This window comes from Bidens hawaiensis, unplaced genomic scaffold, assembly GCF_021521415.1.
Source record: "Bidens hawaiensis isolate Kalapana, Puna unplaced genomic scaffold, B.hawaiensis_p1.1 tig00007859_1, whole genome shotgun sequence".
NCBI lineage: Eukaryota > Viridiplantae > Streptophyta > Magnoliopsida > Asterales > Asteraceae > Bidens > Bidens hawaiensis.
Window position 1 is genome coordinate 180,524 of NW_027491546.1, and position 18,136 is coordinate 198,659.

At 36.9% G+C, this 18,136-nt stretch overlaps 1 protein-coding gene and 1 long non-coding RNA gene across 3 annotated transcripts in view; both read right to left on the reverse strand.

Moving 5' to 3' along the window:
* LOC143636325 (uncharacterized) overlaps positions 1-18,136 on the reverse strand; it is a 256,311-nt gene that overhangs the window by 71,300 nt on the left and 166,875 nt on the right. The window lies entirely within an intron of this gene.
* On the reverse strand, positions 778-15,041 carry LOC143636324 (uncharacterized). Of its 2 annotated transcripts, XM_077103951.1 has the most exons (10): positions 15,004-15,041; positions 4,940-5,016; positions 3,611-3,747; positions 3,415-3,502; positions 3,104-3,329; positions 2,964-3,017; positions 2,774-2,871; positions 1,681-1,806; positions 1,504-1,593; positions 778-1,418 (listed from the first exon to the last, which is right to left on the reverse strand). In XM_077103951.1, the coding sequence occupies exons 2-10, from the start codon at positions 4,997-4,999 to the stop codon at positions 1,299-1,301; spliced, it is 999 nt and encodes a 332-aa protein (XP_076960066.1). In that variant the 5' UTR covers positions 5,000-5,016; positions 15,004-15,041; the 3' UTR covers positions 778-1,298. The 2 variants fall into 2 exon arrangements, with proteins under 2 accessions (XP_076960066.1, XP_076960067.1); XM_077103952.1 differs by lacking the exon at positions 15,004-15,041 and having other exon boundaries at positions 2,970-3,017; positions 4,940-5,130.

An 18,136-nucleotide genomic window follows, 5' to 3' on the forward strand; every position in this document is an offset into this window, starting at 1 on the left:
AAAATATCCAGAGAAGGGCCAAAAAACCCAAAAATAGGGTTTTTCAATACCAAGAACTAGAGTATTCAAATACTCAGTTTTAGAATACCCAGTTTTATACCTGAACCCGATGCATAAAGTATGGTTTTAGAGAAAATACACAGACCCGAACTAGACCCGGGTATTGCAATTACCCGGAACCGGGTGGGTATTTGAAAGACCCAATTTGTGCACCTCTAACAATACTAGTCAAGGCGACTCGAGTACTCACGACCAGTCCAAGCTTCAAGCTGAACTCGTATTTAACTCACTTGAGCTCATCAAACTACCAATATACTATACAAGCCATTAAGTTGGGTCATCTATCCACTTAGCAACCTTTATGTTTTAATTCACTACGTTTTCTGTTCAGTCTAGGATGTTACAGAAACAGTCCAAATCAGGTCAAATCGGCCAGCTTAGGAGAAATAAGGTTTAGTTCATGGTTTATAAAACTAGGTTTCATGGTACGGTGTACGGTTTGAAACCGGCCAGATAAATCGAAATGGCTGAAACACAAAAAAAAATAATCTATATAATTTTAATTAAAATAAAATCAACCTTTTCATATTTATGAATCTTAAAATGCACATAAGTAATTTTGATTTAATTTAGGGATAAACTCATAAAATAAACCAAGTTTCATCATAAATAACATATTTCAAGATCTTAAATTCTTTTTTAGTGTTTTTTCATAAACCCCTTCAACATTTAAAAGTTCAAATGCGCGGTCTCTTTTTTGTACCTCTCATTTTGTACGATTCGTGTTACGAAAAGAACGCTAGACCAAACCATCGAAACTGAACTGTTTTGACCAGCTCAAACCAGATATCTCGTCAAACTAGTCGCTAGCTCAATCCTATACCCCCTAAATGCTAAGTTTAATATACGAAATTATAAACGCCATATCCAATTATTATAAATCCTCCTTCCATGGTACACTAAACACCTTAATATCACGAACAAGCGTTAAAACATTATCATGCTGTCATATAACAAAATAATTCATCTCTAAATAAAACTACTCTTTAGTTGCATTTAACCACAATCAATGGTACAACTCGGAATCTCATTTACAAAAGATACATACTATTTAACCACTAGCTTTCCAAAGTTGTAAATAACTGACCTTGACTCCCATCATTCTCCGTACCCGGTTCATAAAACTGACCTTCACGGTCATAACTCATAACCATCATGACAACTCACTGAACCACATCACTTGGTGCACAGGTGCTTCTGGCTAATAATGCACCAATGAGATGGAGAATTTCACCCTTTCAAGCCACCGGAGCATATTCTTTAATAGCGGCTGCAAGCTTGTCCCGGTCCTCCTCACTCTTTGTCCTTATCAGAAACGTCCGTGCAACAACTTTACTATTCTCACTCCCGTTATCGTCCTATATATCAATAAAAATACAGTCATGTAACTATAACCTATTTAAACCAAAAACCATCACATAAAATTATGAACAAGGAACGTACAGCGGTATGGAAAATAGCAACAATGGAGTTCTTTTGCAAGTTTGTTTTTATGCCAGGATATAATAACGCGTTAAGCAGCAATCTTCCCACCTGTCATAAGTAGAATACAAGTTGAATTATTTGTAATAAATGCAGAATTTATGAACATATTGAAAAGGGAAAAAGAAAAGAAAGTACATCATTTCTAATGAGAATTGTGGGTTTGGAGTCTTTAGTGCCTTTGGTAACACCTTCTTTGCATTTGATAGATAGTTGTCCAGTGCCTTTATCTTTCCATGCATCTTTATCCGTTGGATCAGTTGACTGAAATCAGAAACTCAGATTTTACTTTGTAAGGCTTGATCGTGTACATTATTTACAAAAAGATAATGTTTACATCTAATTCATATATACATATACAAACATATATATACAGTGGGCGTTCTTTTTAGAACCAGTAGTATGTTGAGGATTGCAAGAACCTCAATAACCCTTGTACTATACTACTATTTATTATATAAATTTACAACAGTATTTGTAAATTTTAATGCGTTGAAGATTTACCTTTTTTTCTAAATAAGGTATTGATAGTCTTTTATCCAAATGCACATACACATATACTGATATACACTATATGCACGTGTATTATATATGCATATGTGCACATTTTTATTATTTTTTAAAGAGTGGAGAGAGATAAATAAACCATTTCTATTTATAAAGAGATATATTTATGTCTAAAACTATACATACATATATTGATATATAGTGGACATTCTTCTCAGAATCAATAATTTGTTGAGAATTGCAAGAACCGTATTAACCCTTGTACTAATTTACTAAAGTGCACTTCAAATTTTGATATATTTAAGATTTATTTTAAGAAAATATAGTGTTGATAGTCTTTTATCTAAATGTATATATGCGCATATACACTATATGCACGTGTATATGCATATGCTCACATTTTTATACTTCCTTTAGAATTCAGTAAAGAAAAGATAAGATCAAAGAAAACAGTAAGAAGAGATAAATAAGCCAATGCTTTCCAATTTTAGCATTTTATTGAAGCGATATCTACATGTCTCAACATACTAGTGTATAGAACACAATCCCAATCCGAGAAAAACTGCAACACGTGTGATGATAGATTGTCTCAAATGAATGCAAGTTTCCATCTATGAAAAGTTTCCCATCTAAGTTTACCTATTCGACATTGTCACTCTTTCTAAGACAGAAGTAGAATAATATTTATCCGTATTTGTCAACAAAATTCCTGTTTGATAATTACCTTAACATAGAGCTTACATTTGACTTCATGCACCACAAGTATGCCAGTCTCTTCAGTCTTCTTCAAAGACGGGCTGCTTGGCTGCTCAATCTCATCATCTATCAAGAAACGTAAACGATCACTCAATTGACAACATAACTTCATAAAACTTGTTCCAAAATAAAATGTTTATAATAATTATGTATCTTACTGCCACCGGCATCATTTGAAGTATCCACCTTTACGGGAATTGAACTCTGTCCCCCTAAAAGAAAAACAAAACTCAAGAATAATGAAATTGACACGCAGTAATAATCATAGCAAAAAAAAAAAAAATTCAACAACCCCTACCAAACGAAAAGGGAAGCGGATCGTTGGAGGGTGGCGTGGGGGCCCACGAGCTTGTGAAACTTGAAGTTGAAAATATTGGCGTCGATGAAGAAGGCAGGGGTATATTTGTAATTTCCTTATTTTCTGTAACAATTTTCTTCTGAGCACCATGTGATCCATGTTCTAACAAAGTTTCAGTCTTAGAAGAATTTGATTTGAGCCAGTTGACAACATCACTAAATTTTTCCTATTTCAACAACATCAACAAATAAAACGACCCGTTTTACCTAAATTTAACTTTCAATAATTCCCGCATACGGAAAATAAACTACCATAATGTTTGAAGCGTGCGTTAGGTAGTCATTAACCCCATCTTCCCAAAGTTCATCAGGGTGATTCTGTAACTGAGATTGAACCCAACTGCTCAAAACGGCACAATATATGATGATCATAGATATTATATAACCAATCAAATTATCAAAAACGAGCAAGTTGCAAATAAAACATAACAGATCACACTTCACAAACCTTGCAAACTGGTTATTGAGAGCTCTAACATGTTGCCTTGACGATTCAGCACGTTGCATATCCAACGATATCGTCTTCGTTTGAGATGATGTTGCCCACTGAGCATCAATTTGAGGTCCAACCATAATTTTTTTACTCTGAAATCACACAATTACAGTAAGAAATCAAACCATTATGCATTCGTTGTTTCTTTCAAACCGAAAAAACTGAACCGAGACAAAACCAACGGTTGAAATTCCTTTTTGTAAATACCGAACTTATAGTTCAGTTTGGTTTTGCATCTAATAAAAACCTAAAAACCCGAACCCAATAGCTAGATTTTTTTTCTATTTAAAGTACTTCATACCAAATTAATAAATTTGTAACTCAAATAGTTTATAGCCCAAATGTATAATAATAAATTAATTATTAATTAACAAGATCATTTAGGCCCAAATTCATTATCTTGTGTCAAAAAAAATTCTGACCCAAAATCTTCAAGCTCAAATGAGAAAACCAATAAAAAAAAACAAAACAGTTTTCAAAAATTCGAAAACCAAAGTTACGGTTTTTGTACAGTTTTAGCCCAAAACCGACCCAAACCGAACCTTGCAACCCCTATATAACTCCCAGTATCTTAATCAAGCAAAACCCATCTTAATTCTTAGCATATGGCTCAAAAAACCCATAATATGCTCCCCAATTTCAACTATATCATCTCAATTTGCCCAAATTAACAGAAACCAGATTAAAAAACAACTAAAATCGTACAAAACAGAACAACATCATCAATTAAACCTAATGAAATGGAATTGAAGGTACGTACAAACCAATATGGTTCGATTTTGCTTCTAATAAAAACCAAAAAAACAAAGCCAAACCAAATTTATAGATTTTTATTCATCGTTTTACGTAAAAAAAAATTAGTAAAAACGTAGCTCCAATATTATCTCTCTCTTTTTTTGCTCAAATTCATTATTTTGGGCCAATTTTTTTACTCAAAATCTTCAAGCTCAAACGTCAAAACCAAAAAAAAAAAAACCCCAGAACTCAACCGTTTTCAAAAATTCAAAAACCAAAGTTCCGGTTTTTATTCAGTTTTAGCTCAAAACCAACCCAAACCGAACCGTGCACACCCCTATTAATTCCCAATATCTTAATCTAGCAAAACCCATCTTAATTATCAGCATACACCTCAAAAAAACCCACAAATCAGCTCCACAATATCATCTCAATTCACTCAAATTTATAAAATTTACAGAACACAGATAAAAAAAACAACTGAAATCATAAAAAAAATGAGTATAATCATCTATTAAAGCTAATAAAGATGAAATTGAAGGTACGTACGAACGAATTGGTATCTGGGTTGGATTCTGATGCACCTAATAATCGTTTGGTTCCTTTCATGAATCGACCGAATTAGGGTTCTTAAATTGACAATAATAATAATAATACCCTTTTGGGCGTTGATTAGGGTTTCCGTATCTGTTGTTCGAATCAAGAAGCTTGTTGTTATAATAATGTGCAGTCAGGTACATTGAAGTGTTATGAGTTTGAGCCGTTAAATTAAACGTTTAATCTGAGCCGTTGGATATACAAGGGATCAAAGTGTCATTTCTACTTACTTCATGATTCTCCTTCATTTGAGTTAGTTGCATCTTATTTTTATGTTTTAATTATTGGTAATTATAGGATCATTGCACGTGTGGGTGAGGTAACTTATCATTTAGACCCATTAGAGAGCTTAGTGGCATAAACAACACTTTTCATGTGTATCACCATATAAAGCTTAGCGGACGAGGCAACACATGCACCCGTGGAAGATATTGAAATTGATGAGCGATATAATTATGTAGAAAATCCGACTGCTATGCTAGATTGAAAGATTAAACATCTCAAGTGAAAGTTCAACAGAAACATCGCAAGGGATTCGATACAACTTGGGAGTCGGAAAACAAGATGAAGAAATTTTACTCGTTATTCTAATATGTAATTGTATTTCGGGAATGAGATCCTAAAGTATTGGAGTGAATTTGTAACATCCCGTGTTTATTTCTGTTTATGTAATATGTAATTTGATAATACAAAGGGCTCTTTGTACCTTGAATGTTAAAGGTTAAACCATTTTTGTGTTGAGTTGTTTTGTTGGGTTTTATAAATGACAAGATAAGATATGGATTAGATGACATCCTTGGACTTTAACATGTAAAATCTAGTCAAGGGACCAAAGTGTCATTTCTATTTACTTCATGATTCTCTTTCATTTGAGTTAGTTGCATCTTATTTGTATGGTTTAATCACTAAAATCCCCATTAAAGACATTAACAATGGATGTATATTGAAAGTTCTTGAATTATTTTCATGGGTTTTGATCTAAACGAATCAACAATGGTAGTTGATACACTCGCTTTTGATTTTAGTTCTTATATGTAAGATCAAACCCTGAAAGTTGTACGAAACTGATTTTTGTATGTTAAATGACTAGAAGTGGATATTATAGAAATGTACATAGAGTATAAGGAAAGTGTGCACATTAAGGGTTGGTTGAAATGGATTAGTGAAGCATCAAATTTGATTTAATTGATGAATACAACATTTTATGGTAGATGAATGATAAGTGATGAATTTGATTGAACAATTGTGTAGACATGAGCATGTTGATCCATGTTATAATAACATGAATTAGTTTGAGTTTGGAACTCCAAGGTTGAAAAGAAAATCCAAGAATAGAGTAACTAAACAAGTCAAGGTGAGAACTATTATGCGCTCATTCTTAGTCTTTTAAGCGAATACTTATTGTCTATTATTTGTCAAATGAATGTTAGATGTGAAACTTTGATGTGAGACATCTAGAAATATAATTGAAGAAAATTTTAAAAGCATGGGATTCATAAGAAGTGTAACATGCTAGATCTAGATAAATAGGATCTACAAATGGTGTAACCTTTTTGTAGAATGTTAGACCGGGATTCATAACATGTATGATCTAATTATATATTTGTATGTGGGATCCACAAGATGTGTGACCCATTAGAATAGCATGGTATGTGTAGGGGTATGGTACTAAAACCCGGTTCTACGACCCTAAATCTATTATGTTTGGCTCATTTTATTACATGGACTAATACAATGTTATTGGGCTGAGGGGGTTTTGTGGAGGTAACCCTAATTGGGCTAGGCCCATTAGGGTACCATGATGGTGGCCATGAGACTCTCTATATAAGGAGGTCTCCACCTCCTTATTAGGGGGATGCTCAATAAGAGCCACCACCACTTTTTGTGTCTGTAAACAAGAGATCCTCAGGATTTCTTAGCAGTCACATCCACACCCCCGAAAACCATTGCAGGTCTCAACATTGTAGGTCGCCGGCGCAGCCGCTGAAGAAGATCAAGACGTGGTTTGTTCATCTCGAAAATCCGTAGAAATATCGTCATGGATCAGGTAAGATTCATTTCGTGCTTCGACATTGGCGCCATCCGTGGGACGGAAACGAACTGCCCTTCGATCTTCATCTCGGCTGTCGGATCTCTCCCAGGAAAAACCCAGATCTGGAAGTTTACAGAAAAAAGCTTCAAGGCTTGTTCTATTAAAGCTCAAAAAGATCCATAGATCTAAAAAGAGGCTTCCAGATCTGAGCAAGAAGAAACGGCCTGATTCGAATGATCAGGTCTCCGGATCTGTGATGGTTTTTAAATCTGCTCCCGGCTTCAGATCTGTCCAGATCTGATTTACAGATCTAGGCCTAGATTACAGACCTGGATTTTAGGTCTAAAGTTGCAGATCTGACTCTAAAATTGCAGATCCAGAAATTACCAGACTTCTGCCCCCATGTACGCGCGCCCGCGGATTCTCACTCCGCAGCCGTGCATGTGCCTCCGCGGAAACCACCATCTAGGCTTTGCGCAAGAGACCTCCGCCATGCACGCGCACACACGAGTCACCACTCCATCGCCGTGCATGTGCGCATCAGGCCTCGCGCCAAACTTCAAGGTTGGGAATCCTCCTAATATCCCATATGGCTACGCGCCAAACTTCAAGGTTGGGAATCCTCATAATATCCCATATGGCTACGCGCCAAGGATGGGAATCCTCATAATATCCCATATGGCTACGCGCCAAACCCCAAGGTTGGGAATCCTCATAATATCCCATATGGCTACGCGCCAAGGTTGGGAATCCTCCTAATATCCCATATGGCTACGCGCCAAACTTCAAGGTTGGGAATCCTCATAATATCCCATATGGCTACGCGCCAAGGATGGGAATCCTCATAATATCCCATATGGCTACGCGCCAAACTTCAAGGTTGGGAATCCTCCTAATATCCCATATGGCTACGCGCCAAACTTCAAGGTTGGGAATCCTCCTAATATCCCATATGGCTACGCGCCAAACTTCAAGGTTGGGAATCCTCATAATATCCCATATGGCTACGCGCCAAACTTCAAGGATGGGAATCCTGATAATATCCCATATGGCTACGCGCCAAACCCCAAGGTTGGGAATCCTCATAATATCCCATATGGCTACGCGCCAAGGTTGGGAATCCTCATAATATCCCATATGGCTACGCGCCAAGGTTGGGAATCCTCATAATATCCCATATGGCTACGCGCCAAGGATGGGAATCCTCATAATATCCCATATGGCTACGCGCCAAACTTCAAGGTTGGGAATCCTCCTAATATCCCATATGGCTACGCGCCAAACTTCAAGGTTGGGAATCCTCCTAATATCCCATATGGCTACGCGCCAAACTTCAATGTTGGGAATCCTCCTAATATCCCATATGGCTACGCGCCAAACTTAAGGGTTGGGAATCCTCATACCATATGCTCACGCATCACATATGCTCACGCATATTACACATGCTTACGCATCACATGCTCACACATGTCACAGTCTACACGCACGCGCATGCAACATCTGCTCGTGGCGCATAACACAAAACCAAAGTCTACGCGCACGCGCATGCAACATTTGCACGTGGCGCGGGACATAAAGTAGCTCGTAAGCCGCCTCACGCGCAAGCTCCACTTTTATTACAGCTCATAAGACGCCTCGCGCGCAAGCTGCTACTATTCTTTTAGCTCATAAGACGCCCCGCGCGCAAGCTGTTATTATTCTTACAGCCCGTAAGTCGCCTCTCGCGCGTAGGCTTTATTATTCTTAGCTCGTAAGTCGCCTCTCGCGCGCAGGCTTTATTATTCTTAGCTCGTAAGACGCCTCACGCGCAGGCTTTATTATGCTACAGCTCGTAAGACGCCCCTCGCGCGCAGGCTTTATTATTCACACAGCTCATAAGACGCCTCGCGCGCAAGCTGTTATTATTCTTATAGCTCGTAAGACGCCTCGCGCGCAAGCTTTTATTATTCATGCAGCTCATAAGACGCCTCGCGCGCAAGCTGTTATTATTCTTATAGCTCGTAAGACGCCTCCGCGCAAGCTTTTATTATTCATGCAGCTCATAAGACGCCTCGCGCGCAAGCTGTTATTATTATTATAGCTCGTAAGACGCCTCACGCGCAAGCTTTTATTATTCACACAGCTCATAAGACGCCTCGCGCGCAAGCTGTTATTATTCTTATAGCTCGTAAGACGCCTCACGCGCAAGCTTTATTATTCACAGCTCATAAGACGCCCCGCGCGCAAGCTGTTATTATTCTTACAGCCCGTAAGTCGCCTCACGCGCAGGCTTTATTATTCACACAGCTCATAAGACGCCTCGCGCGCAAGCTGTTATTATTCTTATAGCTCGTAAGACGCCTCGCGCGCAAGCTTTTATTATTCATGCAGCTCATAAGACGCCTCGCGCGCAAGCCGTTATTATTATTATAGCTCGTAAGACACCTCACGCGCAAGCTTTTATTATTCACACAGCTCATAAGACGCCTCGCGCGCAAGCTGTCATTATTCTTATAGCTCGTAAGCCGCCTCACGCGCCAGCTTCATTATTATTGTCAAAGCTCGTAAGACGCCTCTCGCGCGCAAGCTTTTATTACTCTCACAGCTCGTAAGCCGCCTCACGCGCCAGCCCAATTATTATTCTCAAAGCTCATATGACGCCTCTCGCGCGCAAGCTTTATTATTCTTAGCTCGTAAGACGCCTTACGCGCAGGCTTTATTATGCTACAGCTCGTAAGACGCCCCTCGCGCACAGGCTCTACTATTCTCATAGCTCGTAAGGCGCCTCACGCGCAGGCTATATCATTCTTAGCTCGTAAGCCGCCTCACGCGCAGGCTTCATTATTTTTACAGCTTGTCACCCTCATGGGGAAAACCTCCCAAAACTCAGACAATAAAGACAAGGCCAAAGGAAAGGGAAAAACCGCCTCACACCTTATAAAGTCCAGCGCTCCACCTAGACGCTTGCGCGCCCAGGAGCAACACTGGACTTGGGGGGCTTGTAGGGGTATGGTACTAAAACCCGGTTCTACGACCCTAAATCTATTATGTTTGGCTCATTTTATTACATGGACTAATACAATGTTATTGGGCTGAGGGGGTTTTGTGGAGGTAACCCTAATTGGGCTAGGCCCATTAGGGTACCATGATGGTGGCCATGAGACTCTCTATATAAGGAGGTCTCCACCTCCTTATTAGGGGGATGCTCAATAAGAGCCACCACCACTTTTTGTGTCTGTAAACAAGAGATCCTTAGGATTTCTTAGCAGTCACCTCCACACCCCCGAAAACCATTGCAGGTCTCAACATTGCAGGTCGCCGGCGCAGCCGCTGAAGAAGATCAAGACGTGGTTTGTTCATCTCGAAAATCCGTGGAAACATCGTCATGGATCAGGTAAGATTCATTTCGTGCTTCGACAGTATGGGATTCACGAGTTGTGTGAACTATTGAAAAGAACGGAATTTGCAAGTAATGTGATTCATGAGTAATGTGATTGACGAGATTTGCAAGTAGTGTGAACTGTTAGCATTGTAATGAATGGGAAGTGTGGCCCATTAGTCGGTTGTGAAATGGGATTCATAAGTTACGTGACCAACTTGCAACGTTAAGAACAAGAAAAATGTGGTGTGAGCCGTTCGTTTAAATAATTTAAAGGCAGATCTAGAAGTTAATTGTATGACCATATTGATGGGTGAGGGGTTAGAGTGGAGGATATGATATGTTGGAGGAGTAGTGGAGTTTGGAAAAAGGAAAATTGGTTTCATTAAAAATGACATGGTGTGAGATGCTGATTTTTTAGAGGAAAGATAAAAGCACTTGTACCCCTAATCCCAGATAATGTGAGGGGTGCCCGGAAAAAGACACATGGTGAGTTAACATGTTTGTGAATGGTGGTATAAGCAGGGGCGGATTTACATATATCGTTGCGGGTTTACGGGAACCCATTGAGTTTCGGATTTTTAGTAGAATTCTTATAAAAAATATGAGAGTGAACCCATATGTAAATTGATTAGTGAACTATGGTGAAGTGGTTAAGATAAAGCCTTGCAACTGATAGAACCCGAGTTCGATTCTGCCTTGTAGCACGTTTTCTTATTTTTTGAATAGCGTTTAGGCTTTAATACATTAACCACCAGCCGCTTTCTAATTTTCTATAATAATTTTACATGTTGTCTTTCCCACGCTCTCCTACTGTTATTGTAATAATTGTTTCCTTATTCATATTTTGTTGTCATTTACCTTTGTAGTGCTTTAACTTTGACTTCAATTATATTATAGGAGCCTACCCATATCTTGTAATATTTGAATTTGCAGTTTATGCAACCACAATACTTTAAAGCAGGTATTTACAAGGAATGAACGAGAGCATATTGGTTTTGGTGTTTCTAACATACACATTTGAGTGTGTAATTATTTAGCGATTGTAACGACGAGAGTGAAGAAAGATGTTTTTCTTCAAAAGCATGTGAGGACGGAATTACGTGATAGAATGGGTGATAGATACTTAAACGATTTTTGCATTTGTTACATTGGAAAGGAGTTCCTTCAACAAGTTCCAGTCAAAGATGTAATGCAACATTTTCAAAGGATGAAAACCATGGTTTGGTTTTATTGTATCGTATTTATTATGTGATGAACCTTACCCGACCTGAACCATTTAACTGGCCCAAACCGAACCAGAAATTTTTAGCTTCAGTCGTATGAAAACAGTGAACCCATTAGAAAAAATTCTTGGATCCGCCACTGGGTATAAGGGTGCACGTAGTGGATTATAAACTCAATATATGGTGTGCCAATAAGTAAAATACGGATGGAAACTATAAAGAAGATAAGCGTCCTACAGAAAATTCCATGTAAATTCTTTGTATTTGATACTTGTTTTAGTGTTTGCGAATTTTCAAGCCTGAACGTTGCGTTGGACAAATGTTATTTTGTCCAAAGGCTCCACCACCATTCAAGAGAGGCGTACAAATGTGCAAGAGAGGCAAATGACCATGTATGGACGAAGACCTACTAGTGCATGGGCCCGCACTAGCAGTGCAAACTAAAAAGTTAAAGCAGCACGACCATGCGAAGACCAAACAAGACCATGGCAAGATCAAGATCCCAGAAGTGCACGGACAATCCCGAGCTAGTGCCAAGAAAGTGCAAAGACCATCCTACAGACGCATGACCGCGCATGACTCTTGCATGGTCATACACTTGTCTTGGTAAATTGACCTGGATTATAACTGAAAATTGAAACTTCAGAGATGGTCAGACGAAAACAAAAGCTAAGTTGCCACTGTCTTGCATGACCATGCAAGTTCACTCGACTGCTTTTATAACTTCTCATTTACCTTCATTTGAGTGTGTGGAGTCATGGGGTTTTTTTTTCTACAACTTGTAGAATTTTTGGAGGATCTTTGGGGGTTTGTAACATCACAAAATTCATCATTCCATCCTTCAATCATTGCTTAATTTTGGTTTGCATTTTTATGTTTAAGAACATGTTTTATATGATTATTTCTAGCATGTTTGATCTTGTATCAAGCCTTATGGGCTAAATACTTTTGTTACTTAGATCATGTTGAAGCTTTTATTTATGTGATAATTATATATGCATGATTTGACAAGTTTGGTGTTCTTTCAAGTTTTGATGAACTCTTGAGTTATTATTCATGGTTGAAATGCTTGTTAGATTTGAGTGGCCTTGTTACTTTTATGAATGCTTGACCATTTTATGTTGAAAAACTATGTGCTAAGTGTTAATTCGGTTGTATCATTATGTTAGGAATGGCTAATGATAATTAAATTGGTTGAGAAATGTTGACAAGTAAAAAATCTATCACTTGATATTGGAAAATTGAATGATGATAATGTGTTTCTTGAAGTAGTTTGTTTTCTGGAGATTGAGGCCACGATCCTTGCTTTATGTTTTCTAGTTGAAAGATTCATTTGTCAGCTTTGGTCTCTTGAGTTTATCTATCTTTGTATAATTTTCGGTGGTTATAATGTTTATTTCATAGCTTCCCTTTGATTATGAGATTAGGTTGTTTTTACGAACGTCTTAATTTGTGTTTATCAAATTAAATGAAGACTTGCATGATGTTTTTATGCTAATATTGGGCTACCTTGATTGGATTCTAGTATTTATTTATATCTACAAGATATGTTGCCATTTCATTGTTGTCATTGTCACTTGTTTAAGAGGATACATGTTCTAGGTAGCTTCTTTGGTTTGATTGTTTCTTATATTGTTACTTACTTTATTTCATTTTATGGTTGTTTAGTTAATCAAAATCCAAATCGAGATTATTTTGTTCAATTGGCCATTTACAAAGATTTAGTATTCGAAAATCACCGTATCTATGGATTGATACTCGATTCTTACCGTCACTTTATTACATCCAACATGTACACTTGTCTTTCGTATGTGGTTTAGCTGTAAGTGAAAACCTATTTTTAAAACTCTATTTGTATGAAGGACATCGGTTTTTGCTAGGAAGAATGTTCAAAAAATGTAAGTGGCCATTTGTAAAGCATGATTCTAAAACTTTCGTGAAACTAAATGATGCTATTAGTGAAACAATTTTTGTTATTAATGGAATGAATTTTCTGTTTCGCCATGCCATTTTCAAAAGAATTACGAGGACAGGAGAAACGAAAGACCATCATGTTATATTTTCAAATCAAAAGCTTTTTAAGTGATAATACTCTTCATATTTTACATTTTTTTTTCTTAAATCAGAGTATGACCAGAGGAAATTGGTAAGTGGACATGTGTGATATTTTCATTAATGTTAGATGGAAGCTAATAACATCAAAGTTTGTGATTCTTGCATGTTATTGGTAGGTATATGTATCATATTAATAACTCAAATACTCATATTTTTGGGTTCATGTTAACTACATGATGTCATTCATCACCAACGCATGTCTAGCAATTTTAATATAAAACGTGTAACCTTCATGAAGTCTGTTATTTATAAATAACCTAATTAACTAAACGATATTAGCAATGCCAAAATAAGCAACATTAACTTGAGATGACGATGAAACGTTCAATTGCATCACGTTCATGGTCTACCAAATTAATTATGGTTCTTGTCATCATCACTTTTGGTAGCTATTTTAACTATTATAGTTATTGTTACTTCAATTATTTTTGCATTTTGCATTGTTTATTGCACATTTTAGTGCTCACCAAAAGAATAGTATTCTATGAGGCCATATTGTTTGGATTGTGATGCAATATATGACATTAATGAATGTTAGTTTATACATTATAGTGATGACAAAACGTACTGCTAATGGTGATGAAATTCATGGTCCTAGTGAGTGCTTGCAGCCAAGCAAGAAGTTTAAGGAAAAATGTGAATATGATGTGAAACATAATGAAAAATGCCAGGTTGCATGCAAAGAGGAAGGCATACCTGTTGGATTTTGTCATAACGGAGTTTGTACTTGTGTGCATTGCTGATCAACACACGCGCACGCTAACACACACACACACAGATATATATATATATATATATATATATATATATGTGTGTGTGTGTGTGTGTGTGTGTGTGTATGTATATTGATATGCATGTAAGAATTTTTATTTAATTAGTATAAGACTATTGATTGTAAGAATTAAGTATGAATCAAAAATTATAACTACCTTAATAAGAAACATGGTATACGTAAAGTGCCATTAAAAATCAGAATTCCTAAGATACAAAAGTCGAATGCCATTGAAACCGCATGTCACTAAAAGGTATATTTTTGTAGTGTTAGTATGATCCTTAAACTAATAAATTCTTAATTAAGTAATTGAAAATGAAATTAGAGACGGATTTAATAAAATTATGTTAAACGGGAATAAGAAACCAATCAAGCTAGAGATCTACTACCAAAGTTAAATTACTTGGAATTACTTTTATAATAAATTCTTAATGTACGAATTAGAGTATAACTATAAGTTGGATTATGATACGTTGAGTTGCTTGGTTCCTTTCATGTATTGACCGAATTAGTGTTCCTGAACTGATAATAATAACAATCCCCCTTCTTGGGCGTAAATTAGAGTTTACGTATCTTAATGTTTAAATCAAATACGCTTGTTATAATGTGCAGTTAGGTACATTGAAATTTCATGAGTTTTAGCCGTTAAAATAGGGTGGTGTGTAAATGTTAAATCTAAGCTGCTGGATTTACCGGATGGTGTGCAGTGTGGTCACGTGTTGTTTTGGCCTAACGAGAAGTTGTTAGTTTGAACTTTGAAGAATGTAACCCATGTTCACGATGCTGACCATTATTGTATGATTTGGTTTGGACCAATAACCATGTGTATTTGGTGCTTTAAGATTTGTTGTTGGTAAATTGCATGTATATTTAACCATTAATGTTTCTATTAATATTAGGAGAATCTAGTTGTAACATTTGGTTTTATTTATGTTAGTGCACATTAACCCTATCAATCCCAAAAAGAATCTTACGAAATATGATGCCTCGGAAAAGGCATTATGTAACAACTTCAATTCTTGACAACAACTTTGCTAGCTTTTTTAGTTAATTTTAAGGGCACTTTAGTAGTGGTTATCGCCTACAAACTGATGGCCAGAATAAGTGAATTATTCAAACTCTTGAGGAGATGTTGCGAGTTTGCATCATTGATATTAGAGGTAGTGGGAAACATTACCTGCCATAATTGGAGTTTTCACATAACAATTATCACACCATTATTGGTATGTCACTCCACGAAATATTATATGGTAGGAACTGTCAAATTCTTATTTGTTGGGGGGTGGCGTTTGTCATGAGGAAGTCGAGAGTAATGAAATAATCAAGGCTACTAACGAAAAAATGGCTATGATTAAAGCTCGATTAAAGGCCACACGGGATAAACAAGAATATTTTGCGGATAAGGACCCCTGAGTTTCAAATTGGAGAGTATGTTATTCTTAAAGTCACCACCTCTGATGCACCTAAACGCCAGCTAGGGTTAAGTTCTCGTCTCGAGGACGGTCTAGGGACGGAAACGCCGCCAAAACATGGTCAGAACGTTTCCCTGACGATTCTTATAAACGAGGGCGTGCCGTAAACGTCTTCGGGCCTAGAATGGATCATAGAAGTTTATGAGACGCTTCTTTATATAATTAAGGTTTTAGGTTTAAAATTTTCAAATTCCTAATATACCAATCAATGGCAGATCTTTGTTAGGCTAGAAGGGGCTCCCCCCCCCCCTAGTTTTTTTTTTCATTTAGAGTAGTTGAGAAGAGAAGAGTGAAGATGAAATGGCCCGATCTTTTGTCGACAACGTCTCTAGAGCATTTTTAGTTAACACATTATCTTTGAATAACATTAGTGTTACTTGGTTGGGTGCTTCATTATCAAAAAACCCAAATCTAACATATATTTTCGCTCCCCCCTCCATATAAATATTACAGATTCACCACTGATACTAATACGTTATGGTCATCACGCCCGCTTCCCAAATCCAGTTCATCGGTGCATCAGAGATTGGACTTTGTTTAATATATGTGTGTTTTTTTATATTTGATTTTTCATAAAGTTGTCGTATCTATATCTTGGATTTATTATTTTTGCCGTTCCCCGTACCCGTATAATCCATGTAACCTGGTCCCGTACCCCTTTCCGTGCTACCTAGGTCACCACATGGAAATGTGCCATTCGGCTCCGACAGGGAGGAAATCTTCGCCCATGGTTTATTGGTCATTTTAGGATCAATGAACATATGGGTGAAGTAGCTTATCTTTTAGACCTCTTGGGAGAGCTTAGTATCATACATAAAAATTTTCATGTGTCTCACCTTCAAAAATGCTTGAGTCGATTGCTATACAAGGGTAAAAGATTAAACAACTCAGAGTTAACTCTGTTAGACAAGTGAAAAATCAAAGGAAGCGTCATATGGGGTCCTTTGCCACTTGGGAGTAGGAAGATGAGATGAAGAAATTTTACCCAATCTTCTTTAATATGTAATTAGATTTCGGGAATGAGATCCTAAAGGAGTGGAGTGAATTTGTAACATCCCGTGCTATTTCCATTAACCAACAACGACGACGAAAACAAAGACAACATATATAAGTCCCACATTAGTTGAAAGAAGAAAACAAAGCATTCCTTTTAAAAGGGTGGAAACCTTCACTACCAAGACACTTGTCACAAAGTCGAGTGATGTGTTGTAAAACGCATCCTTTTTCGCACTTGTTTTATATTATCAAGGGTACTTTATCTTTATTCTTAGGACTTTCATCGTCTTCATTTTCATCTTCTTCACCATCTTCAATTTTTTCCATCTCTTCATCCCTTTTCTTCTTTCTTTCTTGAATATTTAGTTGGCTAGGATGAAGATGGTCTTTTCTTTTCTTCATGCATATTTCTTTTGTTTACTAAGTCTTTTATTAAATTTCTCAACTTCAAGATTGAATAAAGCTTTCCATTGATCTCTTGACAATCTTTCAATCTCAAGTTCAGACACTCCTCTTCCAGCCAGCTTTTCATTTGATCAGCCATGTTGTCAGAGAACACTTGCTATTCTTCTTACCCCTTCTTCTTTTTCAACTCCTTATTTTCTTTTCTCTTCTTCTCATCTCTTAATCTTTTCTCAATGTTTTATTTTGCAAACCTCTGTCTTTTGCTAATAGGAGGATTGTCTTCCATTGATTTATATTTAGATTTTGAGGGTTTTGAAGCTTGCTCCTTTGTTCTTTGAATTATCCTTTCAACATGTTTTCTAATTTCTTCATTTGACATTTTAGATACATTTAAGATCATAATTATTACTCATGAGAAGATTTCTTCTACTTTCCCACTTTCTAAGTTCTTCCAATCTCTTCTCTTCTTCAACCTTTTTCTTCTCAATAGAGTAATTCAAATCATCATCATTTAAATCTTTTATGTCGTCAAAACTCATTCCAAACTTTATAAGAGTAACAACTTTTGGATTTTTTTTTTCTCAGCATCTAATCTCTCTGAATGTTAACAAAATGCTCCTCAGTCGTCATATCAACCTGACAACTTCTCAGTCTCTCTGAATGTTAACAAAATGCTCCTCAACAAAGGATTGGAATCGAGGCTTCTTTCTTTCTGAGGAGTGATTTCTCCAATTTCCATGGTCACTTTTCCTTGTTTCTTGGTTATCCAAAGC